We start from the raw sequence: 21,883 nt of genomic DNA on the forward strand, positions 1-21,883 counted from the left end.
CAAGATCAATGACACCAAGAAGGTCAGTGGTGATGGAGATGATGATACTTGTGTGCGTGGCCCACGTCCGTCCAGGTATTCTAGCAGTAGATGCGGATGAAGCCAAGACGCTGCGCCAGCACAAGTTCAATGTCATCAAGAAGGTCAGTGGTGATGGAGATGATAAATGCTTTTGTGCGTGGCTCACGGCCGTCCAGGTAGGTATTCCAGCAGTAGGTCGCGGATGAAGCCAAAACGCTGCGCCAGCACAAAATCAATGTGGGCAAGTAGGTCAGTGGCGATGATGATGGAGTACTAGCGCGCGCGGCTCACGGCCGTCCAGGTGTTCCAGCAGTATACGTAGACCGCGGACGAAGCCAAGACAATGCGTCAGCACAAGATCAATGTCGCCAAGAAGGTCAGTGGTGTTGGTGATGATGATTAATGATAATATTATCGTGAGAAAATTCACATCAGAATGAGGGTATATGTACATACATTCTATTATGTTTAATTATATAATTCCATATCTTTTTTTTATTTCCGTTAATTTTGCCAGATGCTCCAGTTCGTGAAAGAAAATGCCGGTATTTAACGTTATTTGCTACTTAATAAGTTTCATACATAATAATTAAATATATTGAATTCACAGTCATATAGTTATATTCTTAAACTTGAAAAATGACATTAACGTGAGACAAAAAATACGATTATGATTCAATAACGCACACAGTGTCTAGTTCGTTGCCCCCAAAAATTACAGGGTATTTTTTATTTCCCTCGCATAATTACTCTAGCATTACACCGCCATGGCTGCAATGTTTCCCACGGTCCGTACCATTACCACAATTTACTACCCCCTGGTAATTCGTTCTCTTACCGATTGGTAATAACCTACCAGTGTTAAGTAGTTTACGTCGACGACTTTGTTACGAGGTGTGAAGATTACAGGCCGGTCTAATAGTAGATTAAAATCGCAAACTGCTAAGTAGTTCAGAAATTAAATGAAATGAAATTTTATTTGCTGCAAATGTAGTACATTATAGTTAAATATATGGTGTTATAGGATAAAAAACGGCGGATAAAAAGTAGTGTAGGTCCATACTTCACTAGTCATACGATGCTTTTGGTATCATAAGTCATACTGTTTGTTAAAAACGTTTTTCAATAAAAAGACTCCTCAAGATGTTTACCCTTTTTCTAATGCTATAAAAAACGAAGTATAGAGACTGGCCATTTGGCAGGCATATTTCTTGAGGGTTATGGTATGGTGCACTAAGCAAGGATTTTACAAAATTTCCGCAACATTTAGACTAAAAATTGATTTAAGTATACTTAAGTATATCCATTTTGATGTTGCTCAATGGGTATCCGAACTTTTTTGCAGTTTAGAGAGGTAATGCGGCCTAGAATCTTGACGACTTCTTTAATTAGTTATTTTACAAATGATAAGTACAAGTTGGTTTTATTTTAGTTTATGCAGGGTTTCTCTGACCATTGGGCTTTAAATTCAAGGTTCAATTCTACTCACGAAACTAAGCTACCTCTGTTTTGTAACATTTTCAAAAACCTTAATTTAGATAATTTATTGATTCTCAAAGTTTAATTGTTAAATCAGTGTATTAAAACGTAGTGGTTATATGCTCTTTGCAGTGTATCGAACATGGCGGTTTTATCGTTGTCTCTTGGTACGGGGCCTTTTTGACATTTATTTGACATCTCTAAGATAAACATTATCAATGTGCTGTCAATTTAGTATTGTATCAAGATTGTATCATTGTTTCGCATACATTGAAAATAATATTATATAATATTAGATTCGCGCTGTCATCGTTCATCCACCATTACCTCTCATGTTTTACAGATTTTTTTACCGTACAACGGCAAAACCTACTAGACACTGGCAAAATTGTTCTCCAATGGACAGTCATATTTTTCAAAAAAAACAACCAACCATATTTAATTAAAAATGTAAAGTAAATTTAATTTACCCTATTTACATAAATATAAGAATTTAAGAAAAAATAACCATATGAAACTTTACTATAAACTAACTACCTAACTTAAAAACTTAATACCTACTAAATTAAATCTAAAAAAAGCCCCCGTGGTATGGTGCCCAAGAGACTGGCAGCATTCCCTCGTTGAATGGCGATGGCGATTCGTTGAGAGAGATATCTGCCACCCCTTTGGTCTCCAGTAGTGTCGACCAGGCGCTTTTGCACTTCTTTATTTAAGTTTTGTGCGACGGGACCCCAAGGACCCAGGGTCTCAAATCCGACAGCAACGAAGTTATATGCTGAACCAAGACTAGTATTTTAATATTCTCCTACCCTCGGCCGCTGAAAAAAAAAATTAACAGTGCCCATATTTTAAAAAGTAGCTCAGTTATGCGACTAGAATCGAACCCTGGATTTGAAGATCAGAGAAAATGGTCAGAGCCTAGATTCCCTTATTGACTGTTTCTATTTTATATATTCTTATTGCTAATAGTGTGTGAATAAATATTATTGTTATATTATGTCTTGCAATATTTAAAAGTTGCCCTCTACGATCGGTTATACTATACCCGCCAGTCTAGTAGTTTTATATTCCCTTATCTGACCGAGATGCTTTTAAATTTCTATGACAGAAATTGTAGGTAATGAGTGGCTTCTTTGTAGGCGCTTACAAGCGCTACTTTGAGGTTGCCTCTACAGAGAATTCGTAATGATCCGCTCTGCTACGAAGTCGCGTAGCTGCTACGGTCGAGCGATGCTACGAATGCACTACGAAACTTGTTTTTCAGTAATTATACTACTATACTTGGTTTGGATAGGTATTTAACTAAATGTAAACAAAAGTCAGCTGTCAGATTTGGTACATTCAAGGATTTTAAATATTTTACTTATCTATCATTGTTATACAAACTAGACTAGCGTATTTCAATACAGAAATGTAAATGTTTAGATAGTTTAATGGGGGAATTTCAATATTTAAGAGACCGATTGACGTTGTTTTGTTTACATTTAGTTAAATACCTAACCAAACCAAGTAAATATACATCGACATCTATGTATAGACTGCATGTTTCTTACATCAAAACGGCGCACAAAATTTGTTCACTGCGCGGATTTGTGAACCTTTCTGACAGGGTTTGTGTCAAAATAATATTGATGGTTGATGCGCCGCGCTTTTTGTTCCAAACAGCGCCAGTCTAGTGCCGTAAGGTACAGTTGAACAAAAAGGCATTGGTCTCAAAAAAACAATGTTTATTTTTATTTTATTTTTTCATAAAATAGGCGAAATTAAGACTCCTATTTGAAGGATTTTGGTTTTAGTTGAGTTTTAATTTTTACCCTATTTAGAAGTTACCGGAATTATAGCTAACCATTGTTGCCATGGCGGTAGAAACTACGTTTTTCGTTGCCCATCACAATTATTTTAAAAAAACTTATTGTCTTCGGTCACCTGGCAGTGATAGAATTACGCGGATTCTTGGTGGATTATTTATATAACGTTTATTTACGATGACAGTCAAAAAAAGGTCAAACCTTATTTTGCAAATATAAACACGATCAATTAGTATGTTTTTACAAAATGTTATAAAACGATTTAATAAACTTATTCCTCGAAATGGTTTTGGAATTAGACCACATTGTAAAAAAGGATGGAACCTTTGTGCTACTAATGTCATGTTGACATCTCATACTTTTGTCAAGGAAATCATAGTGAAATTGATCATTCAAAGGTTCCACACTGAGGTTCTACCGTACATAGATGTCAATAGGTATATGTATATAGATTCCTTGTAACGTCATGTTTGTCGGCAGTGCACGGACTCCCTGGCGCAGGCGCACAAGGAACTGCAGCTGACTGTCACCGACGTGGACAAGACCAAGAAGCTGTATTTCGATGAGGAGCACACGGCGCACGACGTCCGGGACAAAGCAAAGGACATCGAGGAGAAGTAAGTCACGAAGTAACAGGGCAAAGAGAGGTGCCGTGTAGAAGAAAAAGTTAGGTAAAGGTGCATGTGTAGTAGATAAGGCAACGTTCCATATTCGAAAAATGACTTAAGACCCATATTAATTGAGTAGATTGCTGGGTAAAAATAACCTAACCATAAAATTTTCATTTTTAATACAAGCTTTTTTGCCTACTGTACTTTTCGTTGACTGTACTTGAATTGTCACCCAAACTCCGTTGAAGAGTTCCGTCCTGCGGAGACGATCCTGGCGGGAATATCAGTATGTCAATACTAGATTATTGTATTGTCACGCGAATTACACAAGTATTCCAAATTTCAAGTCAATCTGACTACTGGAAGTTGGTCAAATTTAACTTACAAGATTTGATTTGACAGACAGACAGACAACGGGACAGGTGAACCTAAATAAAAGCTCAGAAAATATTAGACATGTATTGTTTCTTTTATCAATCATACAAAAAATGAAAAAGATGAAGCGCATGGAAGTTCAGGAGTAGGGGCCGTGACGTCGCCGTTGCTAAAAACTAAAACTTTAACTACTACATACATACAACAAATCATTTACTTAAAGATTTACACCTATGTAAGTACATAGAAATATCACCGTGTATTACTTTTTTGTTTTTATTAGCAACTAGCTCTTGCCCGCGACTTCGTCTGCGTAAATTTTTATATTTACGCAATACTCCATAGAAATGAGGTTAAATATCCCGCATCGCCCGTTTCTGTGGGATTTTCAAAGAAGCCCTTCAAACTACGGCTAAATAATCAACTGAAAAATCTGATCACCACGTTTCACATCTATAATGTTCAAAGAATAAGATTTTAAATCCTCCCTTACTATTTTCCTCAAAGATTGGGTACGTACGATGTCTTTGGGATCGCAACCCAGACTCGCGCTGGCTTGCCGTTTCAGCTGAGGGCGCCACTGAACCTCTCGCCGCGGTCTTCCTCAAACTCCTGTACCCTTAGTGTAAGTTTTCGGTTACAAAATACGTCTCGATCGCGATTCGCGTTAAAATCTCAATTTGTATGGAAACACGAACAGCGCCACTAGCGGAACATTTGCGATGTTCGTCGCGATCGAGACGTATTTTGTAACCGAAAACTTACACTAAGGGTACTGAGACAGTGCCCCTTGTATCCTCAATACGCTGCGACTTGCGAGACTTTTGCCTCGCCGGGGATTTTATCAACAGATTAAGAAGTAAAGTTTGCTTCAAAATCCGAGGTTCAGCCGTTCTCGCGTGATGTGCGGTCAAATAAACGAAAAACAGACAACAAATCTAAAAACTGTTGGAACGTGTTCTGTTATCGATTCTACTCAAGTATCCCCAGCCAATTTTTTTTCGGATATCTTCCATGTACAGACTTTCGACCCTCTTCAGCTTTATTATATGTGTAGATATAATTTGCTGGACAAAATCTAAGATTCGATTTGCTGTTGTTGACACTAGTTATAAGTTATAAAATATTACGTCCTCCCCCAGGCTGAAGAAGAAGAAGGGCTCCTTCTTCCAGTCCATCACCTCGCTCCAGAAGAACAGCGCGAAGGTATCCTCGCGTCGCGATCAGCTCGAGGAGAAGTCTACCGGCGCCAGAAACGACTATCTGCTTAGCATCGCAGCCGCCAATGCCCACCAGGTATACAAATTCAAATTTGGTCACATGCAATATGACTGATGAATTAACAATTTCAATGCAAAAACATTTTTCACTCAAACCATAAAACAACATAAACATAAACATGCATACATGTTTGTATAAACTTAGCTATCATAAGGTCGCGGGTGAGCAAAGAAATTCTATTAGTTCATCGATTTAAGACGTCAGTTACACGGTTTTTTCATTAAAAAGATACGTACACATCCATATTTACTCAAATAACAGCAAATAACGTAATCACTCCCCTCCAGAACCGCTACTTCCTGGTGGAACTCCAGACCTGCATGCAGAGCATGGAGTCAGCGGTCTACGAGAAAGTCTCCGAGTTCCTCACCCTCATGGGCCGCACGGAGCTCCTGACCTGCTCCGCAACCCAGCACAGCTTCGGCAAGATCCGCGACCAAGCCCAACAGCTCACCAGGGATTATAACCTGCAATGCGTGTATTTGTACTACCCAGTTCTCAAGCAGCATATCCAGGTAAGCTCTGGAAGGTGTGAGGGTGAATATTCGGTTCTCTATCGTTTGCCCGAATTTCATATGCCATAATGTATCATTTTCCATAATTTTCATTTGCTATAAAGTAATTTATTTCTGAAATAGTATTTTCTTCAGAGTTGATATTAAACTAACCTAATGCATTCCATATAAGATGACATTTAAAAAAATCCTGAAAACAGCACGGTTCTATAATATTTTATGGCAAACGTTGGTATGGCAAGAGAAATTCGGGCTAGTAAAGGTATACGGAATACTTCCGTCCGTATTCTCAACATCTGACGGAATTTAATATGTGTCAGTCAATTTAACATTTAGCCAAGCACTTCTATTCTATGGTTGTACCTCGAGTGTGTCTGATGTGGATGTTTACAATACAATACAATGACTCTTATTGTACACCAGAAATATTAAGCGAATAATGTGTTGAGAATAATGAAATGACGGGGGTCAAACGACGGAATATTCATCCCGGGCCCCGGGTCTTTGGTGTTACCTTTGGAACTCTTTAGAAGCAGAGAGGCTACTACAAAATTCGAAAATCGATGTTCGTATCGTACCGTAAGCTAACGTGAAAGAGTGCACACAGAATACCGCGCGGAAAATATGCATAAAATATTCTTTTAATGTTGTTCGAATATTACAACCGGTATTACCGCCTCCGCGCCGCACCGCCCTACCACCGCTCTGTGTGTTTCATGCTATACGAGAGTAAGAAGGACTTTACTTTTGTTTTCTTACCTGTGTATCTATACCTATTTATTTACATATTGGTGATGCCGACCGCTGCTTTAAAGGTTCGCAAGAAGAGCGGAGTGAGCGGTGAATTACAACAAATCCATTATAAAAGCCATCGCTAGGAATCCATTCAGTTTAATTTTGGCCTGACTCTGATTTCATTTTTAAATTAGCCCTTGAAGTTTTCGTGCTGTTATAATCCTTCCTACCAACTCGTGGGCGACCCTCCCTGGGAATGAGACGCGGTGACGGGGGCGAGGTACTATAGACGGCAGCGGGGACTGGAGGGGTAGCGGGGAGTAGCACCGGGCGCTTTGAGTATTTAGCTAGATTCTAGCTAGATAAAATACTCAAAGACCGGGCGCAATGCACGGCGCTCGTATTCAGTCGCGGCCGCGCATGAGATTATTATCCGAAGATAAATCGACTGACAAAAGAGGTTGCGTATAAATAAAGTGTAATAATATTTTGAAGTATGCAAAAGTAACAGTTCTTCATGCGAATGTGTTGATGATGATGACATAAATTTGGCAAAAACCGTCTCTGAAGCGAATGGTTTTTTTTTCGCAGACCACAATTAAAAAATAGTAAATTGATGGAAATACCGGGCACCAGTGTATCTTTTAAATCACCACGGAAAAATCGACATCCCAAAAAATAATGGACTTAGATAATTTCGCGGAAGGCATCATACAGCGGAAATTTTCTCAGTGGTTGATTCTTTCTCTATTTCCTTCTCTTGATAAAGAAACTTTATACTTATTTTGTGCTTTACATCTAGGTCTTACTGCTTATCTTTAGACATATCTTCGGAAAATTTATCTACGTGTGTCATTACACGCTGACATGTTGTCGTGGTACTTCGCCACCGCGTTTCATTTCTAGGGACAGTCGCGTACGAACTTGTGGGGCTTTAGGGCTGTCGATATCAATATTGATATGCTCGTATTTGTTCTAGTACGACTACGAACCCTGCGATAACGATCCCGTGGACGTCGTGACCATGGACCAGGAATCGGTGGCGCAAACGCTGGCCCAAGAGGCGCGGCGTTGGGCCACGCGCGTCGTGCGCGAGACGGCACTAGTACGGGACGCGACCCGCAAGCTACATCTCTACCAGGCTATGCGGGACTCTGGGCAGAAGGTGAGTGGTGGGACCCAACAGACACGGTGTTGGGCCACGTGGGTCGTGCGCGAGACGGCACTAGTACGGGACGCGACCCGCAAGCTACATCTCTACCAGGCTATGCGGGACTCTGGGCAGAAGGTGAGTGGTGGGACCCAACAGACACGGTGTTGGGCCACGTGGGTCGTGCGCGAGACGGCACTAGTACGGGACGCGACCCGCAAGCTGCATCTCTACCAGGCTATGCGGGACTCTGGGCAGAAGGTGAGTGGTGGGACCCAACAGACACGGTGTTGGGCCACGTGGGTCGTGCGCGAGACGGCACTAGTACGGGACGCGACCCGCAAGCTGCATCTCTACCAGGCTATGCGGGACTCTGGGCAGAAGGTGAGTGGTGGGACCCAACAGACACGGTGTTGGGCCACGTGGGTCGTGCGCGAGACGGCACTAGTACGGGACGCGACCCGCAAGCTGCATCTCTACCAGGCTATGCGGGACTCTGGGCAGAAGGTGAGTGGTGGGACCCAACAGACACGGTGTTGGCCACGTGGGTCGTGCGCGAGACGGCACTAGTACGGGACGCGACCCGCAAGCTGCATCTCTACCAGGCTATGCGGGACTCTGGGCAGAAGGTGAGTGGTGGGACCCAACAGACACGGTGTTGGGCCACGTGGGTCGTGCGCGAGACGGCACTAGTACGGGACGTGACCCGCAAGCTGCATCTCTACCAGGCTATGCGGGACTCTGGGCAGAAGGTGAGTGGTGGGACCAACAGACACGGTGTTGGGCCACGTGGGTCGTGCGCGAGACGGCACTAGTACGGGACGCGACCCGCAAGCTGCATCTCTACAAGGCTATGCGGGACTCTGGGCAGAAGGTGAGTGGTGGGACCCAACAGACACGGTGTTGGGCCACGTGGGTCGTGCGCGAGACTGCACTAGTACGGGACGCGACCCGCAAGCTGCATCTCTACCAGGCTATGCGGGACTCTGGGCAGAAGGTGAGTGGTGGGACCCAACAGTCACGGTGTCGGAGGAGCGGGTCCGTGCAAACCGCGTCAGCTAGCGTAGGCCTTTAGTACAAGGCTATAAAACTCTCAAGTTGATTCTCACGATTAGACGTATGAATCGCGTTCTTATATCGATAAATTCTAACTATCGATGCTTTTTTCCGCTCGAGAATTTGGAACAATTTCTGATCGTTTATTTTAACAAAGATGGGACAGTAATGAAGAAAAAAATTGTGATGAGTAAAATTTCAAAAACCGTTTTGATAAAAAAAGGACAGAAATTGTTATTTTGCTTAATTTTTACATTTTTAGTAAAAAATATATTTTTACAAACAAAACTTGGAGTGATCTGAGCACTATATACCTATACAGAACAAGTATCGATAATTCTGTCTGCTCACTATCTTCGTCTGTTCGTAGACCGATCCTAACGACCCGAACGGCCCCGAGCTGGACGTGCGAATGGACGAGCTTCGCGCCAACATCCGTCGCTCGGAGACTTCCAAGGCTAAGTATGAGGCGCGCCTGGAGTGCCTCCGCGTCAGCGGAGCCCCTGTGGATGAGTGGCTGAAGGAAATCGATCTGCTGGCAGTTCAAGACACGCTACCCCGCAGCAGTAGCCTCCTCAGCGTGAGGACAGACGCGTCCGGCGCGGCAGTAAGTACAACTCTGAGAGCCTTCACTTTTGTCACTATAGGTAGAGTCATTCACGATGACGCGTGCCGTGGTTCTTATTGCAATGTCATTAATGTCTAATTTTGACAAAACCACGTCGTCGTGGATGGCACTAGGTATAGCAGTGATCGGAATAGGTAGTGTGATTACGGGTGAATGACCCTAAGCATTATACTTAATATGGATAAGACCTGGGATTCGGGACTCGTATATTTTTACAGAACAGTTTCTTGACATGAAATTAATTAAAGTAAAATTCGCATAGTTACTTTTTTAACAGAATAATTACTTCGCATAAAATTTACTTGGTATAAGTCATTCTGCATAGGCCTAATTTCACATAGAACTCATTTCGCATAACGAAACTATTGCACTATTTTCCAAAAAAAAACCCCAAACTGAAACGAATTTCTAACAGAAAAGTAGGTTTTTTTATCAAATAGCTGGCAAATGAGCATGCGGGTCACTTGATGGTAAGTGATCACCGCCACCCATGGAAACCTACAGCATTATTAGGAATGCGGGTGCGTTGCCGGCCTAAAGGGGAGGAGAGGGGAGGGGAGGGGAGTTGGGCCTCCGAATCTCCCACTTACCGTACGAAACACAGTAGCAAAACTACTATTTCACGCCGGTATTCTGTGGGAGTGTGGTACTAACCCGGTCGAGCCGGTTACAGTAAGGCTCTACCACATGTGTTAGGTTAGAATTGTGACCTCACAAGGAAACGAGCTGGTACCTACCAAAAAAGTAGATTAGGTTAGAACTGCGACCCTACACATATAACTTATAAGTAGGTAAACTATTCACTTCACGGTGTTAGGCCAAACAAAATTATGCGAGTAGAGTTTCGCATATACGGAGTTATTTGAAACGAGTTTCGTCGATTTGATAATTATGCCAAACGATACTATGCGATTCGAGATTATACTAAAAAAAATATGCCAGAAAAGGTAGAACCTTTCCAAGCCTATGTCTCCCAGGACCAGCCGAGCTCGGACTCATTCTACGACAGCGACAACACCGAGGGCGAGGCTTCCGCGCCGGCCGCGGCCCACCAGCGTACCACCTCTGGCTCGCAGCACGAGGATGAGCACGACGAAGACGTCGATGGTAAGACCATGCATAGTCTAAGAATGTGGTGTCAAAATCTACACGTTTCTTCTGTAAGCACGGCGCAATGCTATCTTCTTTTGCCAGCCGCATTGGAGGAGGACCGCATGAATATAGAGCAGCTCGCCGTGGGCTGGGACGATCCCACCCAGGTGAACTGGGGGGAGCCGGAGCAAGCCGAGCCGGAGCCGGTGGAGGCGCCCGCGCCGCCGCTCTACAAGTGCACCGCTCTCTACTCCTACACCGTAAGTATTGTATAGATCTCTTCACTCACGAAGGCGTGCCCATCCACATTTTATAATTCTAGTTTTAATTAAGCGGCTGTGTAGCGTAGATTGTAAGTAAAGTTGTCCGACAGGCCCAGAACCCGGACGAGTTGTCCATCATCGAGAACGAGCAGCTGGAGGTGGTGGGGGAGGGCGACGGGGACGGCTGGCTGCGCGCGCGCAACTACCGCGGAGAGGAGGGCTACGTGCCGCACAACTATCTGGACGTCGAAAGGGACCAGGTCAGACAGATCCACGGTTCTAATGGTGCTCCCACATCGGCTGTTATTAGTGTTATATAACGTTATAAAACATTTGTTTTATAACATTGTTCCACCTAACGCCCATTTAAAAGTTTTGATTTACAAGTATGAACAACCACAACAAACAACAACATGTTAGCCTATATACGTCCCACTGCTGGGCACAGGCCCCCTCTCAGAACAAGAGGGCTTGGGCCATATTTCCCACGCGGGCCCAGTGCGGATTGGGAACTTCACACGCACCATTGAATCACTTCGCAGGTTTGTGCAGGTTTCCTCACGATGTTTTCCTTCACCGCAAAGTTCGTGGTAAATTTCAAATTTAATTCCGCACATGAATTTCGAAAAACATCAAACGTTATTGTCATTTTTGATAAAGTTTGATGTTCAAATCATAATAATTCCTTTATAAAGGACTCTGGGCGTTAGGAAGATAACAAATTGTAACAAATGTAATACATTGTTATCATGTTATATAACTATTAAAATGTTATAGAACAAATTGTGTGGGACTTGTGGGATAACGCCCCTTTTACATCGGGGGTTAGAAAGGTACCATCGACAACTTCTGTATTTTTTCTAGCAAAACTTCTTTAATTGATTTCTCCTAGGCCTCTGCTGCCCCTGGGTTGGTGACGCAGATATCTTTCTCATCCGTGGACTACACGGTCGAAGGCGAAGACGCGGACGTGGTCCAGTCCCCGGATCAGATCTCGGTGATCTCGGCGCCCGTGGCCAAGGCCGACGAGCCGAAGGCCGAGGCCCTGAACGCCGAACTGGCCAAGGCGGAGGCCGAGGAGGCTAAGGACGAGCTGCCGACGCTCGGATACTGCTTTGCGCTTTACGACTACGATGCCGACGCCACAGATGAACTCAATTTGGAAGAAGGGCAGGTAAGGACTTTATTTAATAACTAGAGTTTACCCGAGGCTACGCACCCGTAAACTAAGTATTCAATCTGTTAGGTACAATTGAAATTCCGGGATTTTACAAAATTCCCCTGGGAATTCGCAAAATTTATATCGTGGTCTTCATTGAGGTGTGAAAAACAACTGTCCAAAGTTTCAAGACTCTAAACCCAGCGGTTGAAATTTTATCCCTATCCCGTGAAAATATCGAAATAAAAAGTACCCTATGTGTTATTCCAGACGTCCAGTTACCAACATACCAGATTTCATGACTCTAAGCCCAGCGGATGTTATTTCGAGATTTTACCCCTAACCCGTGGGAATATCGGGAAAAAAGTGGCCTATGTGTTATTCCAGACGTCCAGCTATCTAGGTACCAAATTTCATCCAAATCCGTCCAGCCGTTTCAGCGTGAAGGAGTAACAAACATACTCACTCACTCACTCACAAACTTTCTCATCCCACTAATATTATAAATGCGAAAGTTTGTAAGTCTGTTTGTTTGACCTGCTTCTACCGAGAACCCGCGGCCTTAAAAATCTCGTTAGTGGACGTCCTACCCTGCGCTTGCCGATCCGAGGTCTCCTTTCGAGAACTTTTCAGCCCCAACGGCCATCTGTTCTCCGTGTTATATGGCCTGCCCGATGCTGTTATTTAGTACTTATTACCATAGGCATTTATGGTTTTTGTTGGCTTTTGGTACGATCCTAAAAATACAACGGTTACAATTTTGTTTTATTTCAAATGTTTTTATGGGAAACTAGTTGTTGCCCGCCGTTCCAGTCTTTTTTTATTTTGTTTAGCACAAACCTTGTCTCGACAATAAGTAACAATAAAAAAAAAAACAATTCGGTGCCGTCGTTCGTTCGGAAGTAACGTTAGCGATTCATTTTTAATTATAAATATATAAATAAATAGACACAAGATGAAATTATGGGAAACAAAGTGATACGTAAGATAAAAAATAAAATATGTAACGTAAGTACTCCTACCTAACCGTTATAAATATTAGTTTTCTCAAAAATCTTTTTTATATGTACCTACCTAATGTAAATAGTATGTGACATGTTACGTTACATACATTACTTTACGTGTAACGTGTTGTGTTAGTAGTGTACAAGAAAATGAATAAACGTATTAAAATTAAAAATGCTATAATTCTGGTCCAATCTGGCCGTAATAAAATATAATTTGCGGGCTGTTTCAGATACTTGTCTATTCAAGACAATTAAGCCACTATGTACTTACTTACTAAGTTACTAGTGCTAAAAGTTGTTTAAGTGACATTCGAGAATCAAAAATAGGGCAGCTTTATTTAGGGTACCTAGGTTTTTGGGACGCATAATAGCTGATACATTTCGAACTCAAGTGTATTAGTTTAATTTACCACGATTTAGAAAGAAACAAAGATACTTAACTTTTATTTCTGACAACATGGGGAACTCATGTCTCGAATTAGTCCCTAACCAGCAAACTGCCGACCGCGCTGATGTAGAAAAAAAAACACTAAAACAAAGTGAACAAAGACTCAATCTTCAGATCCCAAAAAAAACACAAAAATTATACGGATTACCCAAATAAGCACAGAATAGTCTCCTTTACCCTTTTGGGCCATAAAAAAAGGCACGTGACATGTCAATTATTCTTCATCAGATTATCCGCGTGGTGTCCCGCGACGCCCACGGCGTGGACGACGGCTGGTGGCGCGGCGAGGCCAATGGAGTCATCGGGAACTTCCCCTCGCTCATCGTCGAGGAGTGTGACGAGGTTACTATTACTTACTATTACCACAATCTTGTTCATTTAAACCTGTCGCATCATCAGTATTTGCTTCGTCAGTTGCATTATTGAGTGGGTGATGCAGCACGCAGTTGCGTCTCAGTCATCAGTGTTTGATACAATCTACTTATATCACTTTCAGCAGTGAGTGACGCAGCAGTAGTATATCAGACATCAGTGTTTGGTACATCATTTGTATCACTGGCAGCATTGAGTGACGCAGTAGCTCTAGGTATATCAGACATCAGTGTTTGGTACATCATTTGTATCACTGGCAGCATTGAGTGACGCAGTAGCTCTAGGTATATCAGACATCAGTGTTTGGTACATCATTTGTATCACTGGCAGCATTGAGTGACGCAGTAGCTGTAGGTATATCAGACATCAGTGTTTGGTATATCATTTGTATCACTGGCAGCATTGAGTGACGCAGTAGCTCTAGGTATATCAGACATCAGTGTTTGGTATATCATTTGTATCACTGGCAGCATTGAATGACGCAGCAGCTGTATATCAGTCACTAGTGTTTGATACATCATTTATATCACTGGCAGCAGTGAGTGACGCAGTAGCTCTAGGTATATCAGACATCAGTGTTTGGTACATCATTTGTATCACTGGCAGCATTGAGTGACGCAGTAGCTCTAGGTATATCAGACATCAGTGTTTGGTATATCATTTGTATCACTGGCAGCATTGAGTGACGCAGTAGCTCTAGGTATATCAGACATGAGTGTTTGGTATATCATTTGTATCACTGGCAGCATTGAGTGATGCAGTAGCTCTAGGTATATCAGACATCAGTGTTTGGTATATCATTTGTATCACTGGCAGCATTGAGTGACGCAGTAGCTCTAGGTATATCAGACATCAGTGTTTGGTATATCATTTGTATCACTGGCAGCATTGAGTGATGCAGCAGTAGTATATCAGACATCAGTGTTTGGTACATCATTTGTATCACTGGCAGCATTGAGTGACGCAGTAGCTCTAGGTATATCAGACATCAGTGTTTGGTACATCATTTGTATCACTGGCAGCATTGAGTGACGCAGTAGCTCTAGGTATATCAGACATCAGTGTTTGGTATATCATTTGTATCACTGGCAGCATTGAGTGACGCAGTAGCTCTAGGTATATCAGACATGAGTGTTTGGTATATCATTTGTATCACTGGCAGCATTGAGTGATGCAGTAGCTCTAGGTATATCAGACATCAGTGTTTGGTATATCATTTGTATCACTGGCAGCATTGAGTGACGCAGTAGCTCTAGGTATATCAGACATCAGTGTTTGGTATATCATTTGTATCACTGGCAGCAGTGAGTGACGCAGTAGCTCTAGGTATATCAGACATCAGTGTTTGGTACATCATTTGTATCACTGGCAGCATTGAGTGACGCAGTAGCTCTAGGTATATCAGACATCAGTGTTTGGTATATCATTTGTATCACTGGCAGCATTGAGTGACGCAGTAGCTCTAGGTATATCAGACATGAGTGTTTGGTATATCATTTGTATCACTGGCAGCATTGAGTGATGCAGTAGCTCTAGGTATATCAGACATCAGTGTTTGGTATATCATTTGTATCACTGGCAGCATTGAGTGACGCAGTAGCTCTAGGTATATCAGACATCAGTGTTTGGTACATCATTTGTATCACTGGCAGCATTGAGTGACGCAGTAGCTCTAGGTATATCAGACATCAGTGTTTGGTATATCATTTGTATCACTGGCAGCATTGAGTGACGCAGTAGCTCTAGGTATATCAGACATGAGTGTTTGGTATATCATTTGTATCACTGGCAGCATTGAGTGATGCAGTAGCTCTAGGTATATCAGACATCAGTGTTTGGTATATCATTTGTATCACTGGCAGCATTGAGTGACGCAGTAGCTCTAGGTATATCAGACATCAGTGTTTGGTATATCATTTGTATCACTGGCAGCATTGAGTGACGCAGTAGCTCTAGGTATATCAGACATCAGTGTTTGGTATATCATTTGTATCACTGGCAGCATTGAGTGATGCAGTAGCTCTAGGTATATCAGACATCAGTGTTTGGTATATCATTTGTATCACTGGCAGCATTGAGTGACGCAGTAGCTCTAGGTATATCAGACATCAGTGTTTGGTATATCATTTATATCACTGGCAGCAGTGAGTGACGCAGCAGCTTTATATCAGTCAGTTGCACGAAACAATAACTGGGCTCCACCGTTAGTCATTTTAGGAGATGGCACAAAAATTGGCTTCTCGAGCACCCATTCTTTATTTTTAACGAGCTCCTTAACATTCCGCCAAAGACTGCTATTTACTGTAAATTATTTAATTAATTACCTTTATATACTTATAGAATAATTTAACAAAATGATATGTAATAATGATCTTACCAATAAAGGAGTATGCGTATATGAGTATGAAAATGAGTAAAAATATGTTGATTTCGTGTATAGAATGGGGAACCGCTGAGCGGCGGGGATGACGAGTGGTCCCCCCCTGAATCCGCTCCGCCTGTGTTCGCCTCCCCCCCTGGATCCCCGACGGCCGCGGGAATCGACGAGGACAGTAAGCCCCTTTTTACTCTTGCCATCCACTCCACATCACCCTTGCGAACTTGGACAACTTCGAGTAACTAAAGCTTGTTGCTAGAACAATATAACTAGATTTGTTTTAGTATTGTAAAAGTACGTACTTAGATGTTTAAGTGATTAAGAGCCGTTAATGTGCAAAAATCGCGTCGTAAGTTATTTTATGCGTTGGATCCCTAAAATGTTCTCAGTATTGTGCATCAAAGGAAGTACCAGTACAAGTTTAAGTGGTATAAATTTGAAGCTTTTTATTATTTAAAAGACTGAATAGTTGTGGTCACTTAGATATATGTAAATTGTGTTTACCAGGTTTAGTGAGTAGAATGTGATATGAATGATACTGAACTTAAATGGAGTCCGTTTCTGTAGTTTCCGATAATCCTGCTGATAAACTTTTAACGCTGTCTTAAATCCTAGATATAACCCAGCTAAGATAAACTCGTAGTAAAACATATTTAACCCCCGACGGAAAAAGAGGGGTGTTTAAGTTTGACCTCTATGTGTGTCTGTGTTTCTGTATGTTTGTGTGTATGTCTGTGGCACCGTAGCTCTTAAACGGGTGGACCGATTTGAATGCGGTTTTTTTATTAATAATTGTACTTGATGCAGAAATAGTATAGTTAGTTATTTACCTTAATTTAATTGCATTTAACTGTTTTAAACGTCATTCGTGTTGTTGCCAATGATTGACCACAATACAAGCATCAAATGTGTCTTGGGATCAACCACATATAAATTTTATGCATATGATCCCTTGAAATTTTTGATCAATGTAGTACGTAGGTAAAGGCTATATACGTATAGCTATATGCAACATGTCAAAGTCAAAGTCAAAATATCTTTATTCAATTTAGGCTATAACAAGCACTTATGAATGTCAAAAAAAATCTACCACCGGTTCGGAAAATCCTCTGCTGAGAAGAATCCGGCAAGACAAAACAGATTTACAATATTATTAAATGATATGTATACATCACAAGTATTTAACACAACTTTATTTTTAACACAGTAGGTTCGCTATTTGAAGGGATCGCTAATGTGGATCGGAGTTATTTCCAAATATCGCTGTCCATGATATAATCATTAACTTTATAATACGCCTTCTTGACAATAGATCTGAATTTTGTATCCGTTTCATTTATAATGTTTTTTGGAAACGTATGCAATTTCCCAGAAAAGACTTTTTGGTTTTAGCCAGTCTGTAAGATGGAACTTTAAGCTTCCCTGTGTTTCTAGTAGCCTTTGGCTTATCGACGTTAGTGGGAAAATCACATATGTTCTTCCTAACATACATGATTATTTCAAAAACATAAAGCGACGGCAGGGTTAGGATACCTGTTGATAACCTAACCCATGAACGAAGTTGTCCCAGTTCGGAGGTCTATCAGTGTCATGCCATTTTATATCTGACAAGTAATCGTTCGTATTGTATTCACAATGTAATGTATTAATAGTGACCAACGTTATGCGGTTGACACCTAGCGTGTTGCTTATTGGCTGGTTGGGTATTGTTGTGTTTTCCCCAATTGGCATGTTGTTGCTGGCAGGTTATAAAGTTGGCGACGAGGGATACGCAGTCAACTGCTGGATGCCGAAATAAAAACAACTTTTAATGTCTACGTTTGAAATTGATTTAGGAACAGAACAAATTTCTGTTAGACTAGTCAGGTGAAATTTAAAGGGCCATTTTCGTTCAACAGTGGCCATTTTTAACAGTTAGTGAAAGAAACAAAGATAATTTCCACCAAAAAATTTAAAATAATGTGATTAAAAATAGTGTGAAAAGATATATAATGAACGTAAAAACTTTTTTTTCTAAAACAAGGATATGATTTACCTAATATAAAAAAATATAAACATTTAACATATTTTATAAAAAATATTTAAACACCATTTAAATTTTTTGTAAATTCATTAAATATTTACTGAATTGCAACCATTTATCGAATAGGTAATACACTAAGGCAAGGAAATTTAATTTGCATTTCATTCAAGTATCTGCGCATCCCTCCTCGGCCCGAGTTTATTCTTTCACTGTACGCACGTTTCTCTCGTTAGTGTACAACGTCACAAAGAGAGATGAAGCGAGACAAGTGGTTTGTTCTTATTCTAATGTCATAGGTGTGAGAGTCAAACCGACGCGTCAACTCTTACTGCGACAACAGGATACGGGGCGATCACAATATTGCATGCTTGCACGTTAATAACTTGCATATCTAAAGTAGGTAATTACGATGTATCTACTATTCAAAAGAGTATCTTTCAATGTATGGTCGTTAATTAAGAATCTATTAGTATTACCATCAGTTACAAAAGGTTGTTTTTCAGTTGCAATGCATAATTAATATGCATATGCTCCAATAATAATTTGTATAACTGTGTCTCACGCCACGCATTGAATGCATATTCTTATAAAAACTATGCATTTCTATAATTTCAGTCAGTGTTCTTTTTCTCTATTTTTTACTCTGTCTACTCGTATATTAGCTATTAGCACCATCATAACACTATTAAGTAAAACAAATTTTACAAGGATGTCTACAAAACATTTTTATAAATTTAATCTGCTCTAAGTATAATATAGGTAAGACATGATGCCAAACGCAACGTTTTTCTTTATTAATATTTTTATTATTCTGACCATTGTTTTGTTAAATTTAATAACAAATATTACACCTTAGAACACAAAGGAAAAGTTATATATAATACAAACCCATTATTATTTTTATTTTGACATATTGTTTTACTCAATATAAAAGGAATCTACGTTTAATTGATTCTCTTTTGAAAAAATGGACTAAATACTATCTATGTAGATATATTTAAATTTCGAAGATACAAAAACGTGTAGGTAGGTTATTCTATACTTATATTTAAGTCAAATCCTTCTCGTTTTAAGATATAAAATTAAATGTAAAGTTATGTCATAGCACAGATTAATGTTGTTTTAGTCCTACAAACAAAACATTTAAAAATTAGTACTAAGTACAATCTTCTTCGCTTCTAAAATAAATGGTCTGTCTCTTGAACAATTTCTTCAGTACCTAATACTTCTGTCTGTTTGTCCATTAATGTTCATTGTTACTACAAAAACTCGAAATTGGTGAAATCTACTTTTGATTAAATTTTAAAATATTGATTATACTTTGTATTACCAATATTTACTTACTTAATTTGTAATTAATTGGGTTCAGTCAAGAGTTTAAATTTCAGTAAAAGTAATGTATACTTATTGAAAATTAACTCAACCAAATATTTACTTACTGGGGTTTCATCAAATAATTTGATGTCTAGCTAACAGTACTATTTTCTTCTTTTTTTACTTTTTTTAAGTCAAAAGTATTCTTGACCAAGAGTTCGAAAGTTAGGCATATAAATGTATAGGTATTTTCTATATGTTAAATGTCTCAAAGTTTACATCGACTTTTGTTCAATGTCTAGATATAATTATATAATGTGGTCTAAACTACAATAATATTGATTATGAGAAGACTTCTAAAATTAATTTGGCTGAATTCAAAACGCCGCATTTTTATGAGATGTCTAAACATTAAAATATAATGTATTTCGACACTATATATTTATATAATTACTATGTTTAATTGGTCATTAAAGAAATGAATAACTTTTAACACTTCGAGTGTGTAATTGTTTTACAATCAACGTACTATTGGATATATGTATTATGCGTTAAAAGTGTATGTCATCTTTGTATATTTGTTTACGAGTATTTAAAATTCGTTGACGTCGTTTCAATATATAGAAATTTCAAATATATAAAGAATCGCTGCACAAATTCCAAATTTATGTCAGCATGAACCGAAAAAATTGGATTGATGTTCCTTAGTGCAAAATTCTGCAAAGTCGATTATTTATTTTTATTTTATTTTCTTACCGTTAAAGTCCAATTTTACTCGACCCAAACCGATCGCATTCTACGACGTCGCGTTGAGTTATGTCGTTGAAGTTGCGACATCTATCGATAAGTGTGACAAACCCCTCATTGTATGACTGCCCCTGGACGCTGCCAGTGATTCTTGGAGACAACAACAATATAAAAGACGCTCCGCCGCCCGCGGATCCCCCGCCGCCGCCACCCGCTGACGTCGCCGACTTGGACCTTGGCGACTCTATGGACAGTCAGCCCGACTTCAGTTTTAATCTTGAATTAACTAGGAACCAAGTCGAGCAATACGGCAGCCAATTTGAGGGCCAAGAAGCCGTCGCCCCGGCTGTCACCATCGTTGGTAAGTTTGCGTGAAATTAACGTATTTTTACGCCCTTTTGACGTCTGTCACACTGAGTGAGATAGCCGAACTCAATGTAATTTACAATAATCAATGATAATTAATGAAATTCCTTGAAATGTCTGACTTATTAAATCATGTTGCATTCTGTTGGAACCCCTGGTTCGCCATGACGTTTCGATACGCAATTACCCAACCACACTGGGCTCACGTGGGCAGTATGGCCCAAACCTTCTTATTCTAAGAGGAGTCATCCTGTATCTAGTAGTGGGTCTTATACAGGCTGGAAAATTGAGATGGGCAGCAATACTGGGTTAAGACACTAACTTTAGTTATAATGTTCAGTTTTTAGTTGTCTACATACGTTTAATTTTCTTTAAGTATAAAGGATTCATATTCGTAAAAATACAACTTGCGAAAGTTTCACTGCAATGCCCTACGAACTGTACGAAAAAAGTTTTCTTTGATTTGTGGGTGTTCTAGTACTCTAAACTTAGTTGGTCTCAAAGAGTGTTTTAATCCTTGATAGAAATGGGACCGATGGCATAAAAAAGTCCAATCTGTCGATTTTCTCGCTGACTGTACATTTTATCAAAAATCTGTGAATGTCGATTGTCATCACTCAAAAGTTAGTAAAGGTCTCCTAAGAGCATTTTCGCGTAGCAGCAAGGGATCTAGTAGTTGCCCTTGCTGCCCCATGTGCCTTACGCGATTCAATGAACATACCTGACACTGCTTTAAATAACATGAAACTAGGAATATTTTTATACAACGGGTGAAATCGCGCAGATTCGTAGTCGTATACACATAGCTCATTTTAGTAAGATTTTATAGATTAGGGTAATTGTTAAAGAACATAAAAATATCATACAATGTAGAGCGTCATTTGTATTAAAAACTTGATACTGACTTTACTTGACTAACTTTTAGTATTTTTAATAAATGTTCAGGCACCATTTATTTGATGTGAAGTTTAATCGTTTTGAATTCTTTTTCATGCATCAGTCGATGAGGTTGTCGGTGAAAATTGGAGCGAGGTTTGAGTCCCACACAAACAA

At 40.2% G+C, this 21,883-nt stretch overlaps 1 protein-coding gene across 1 annotated transcript in view; it reads left to right on the plus strand.

Annotated features, from left to right (window-relative positions):
• The window catches only part of nwk (FCH and double SH3 domains nervous wreck), a 57,796-nt gene that overhangs the window by 19,776 nt on the left and 16,137 nt on the right, over positions 1–21,883 (plus strand). The window contains exons 5-17 of the mRNA XM_074100113.1: positions 3,792–3,928; positions 5,440–5,593; positions 5,866–6,093; positions 7,808–7,993; positions 9,405–9,641; positions 10,640–10,769; positions 10,857–11,014; positions 11,128–11,277; positions 11,910–12,191; positions 13,860–13,973; positions 16,444–16,555; positions 20,610–20,825; positions 21,831–21,862. Of these exons, the coding sequence (XP_073956214.1) occupies positions 3,792–3,928; positions 5,440–5,593; positions 5,866–6,093; positions 7,808–7,993; positions 9,405–9,641; positions 10,640–10,769; positions 10,857–11,014; positions 11,128–11,277; positions 11,910–12,191; positions 13,860–13,973; positions 16,444–16,555; positions 20,610–20,825; positions 21,831–21,862 (2,136 nt within the window). The remainder of the gene's footprint in view (positions 1–3,791; positions 3,929–5,439; positions 5,594–5,865; positions 6,094–7,807; positions 7,994–9,404; positions 9,642–10,639; positions 10,770–10,856; positions 11,015–11,127; positions 11,278–11,909; positions 12,192–13,859; positions 13,974–16,443; positions 16,556–20,609; positions 20,826–21,830; positions 21,863–21,883) is intronic.

Source organism: Choristoneura fumiferana, chromosome Z, assembly GCF_025370935.1.
Source record: "Choristoneura fumiferana chromosome Z, NRCan_CFum_1, whole genome shotgun sequence".
Lineage (NCBI taxonomy): Eukaryota > Metazoa > Arthropoda > Insecta > Lepidoptera > Tortricidae > Choristoneura > Choristoneura fumiferana.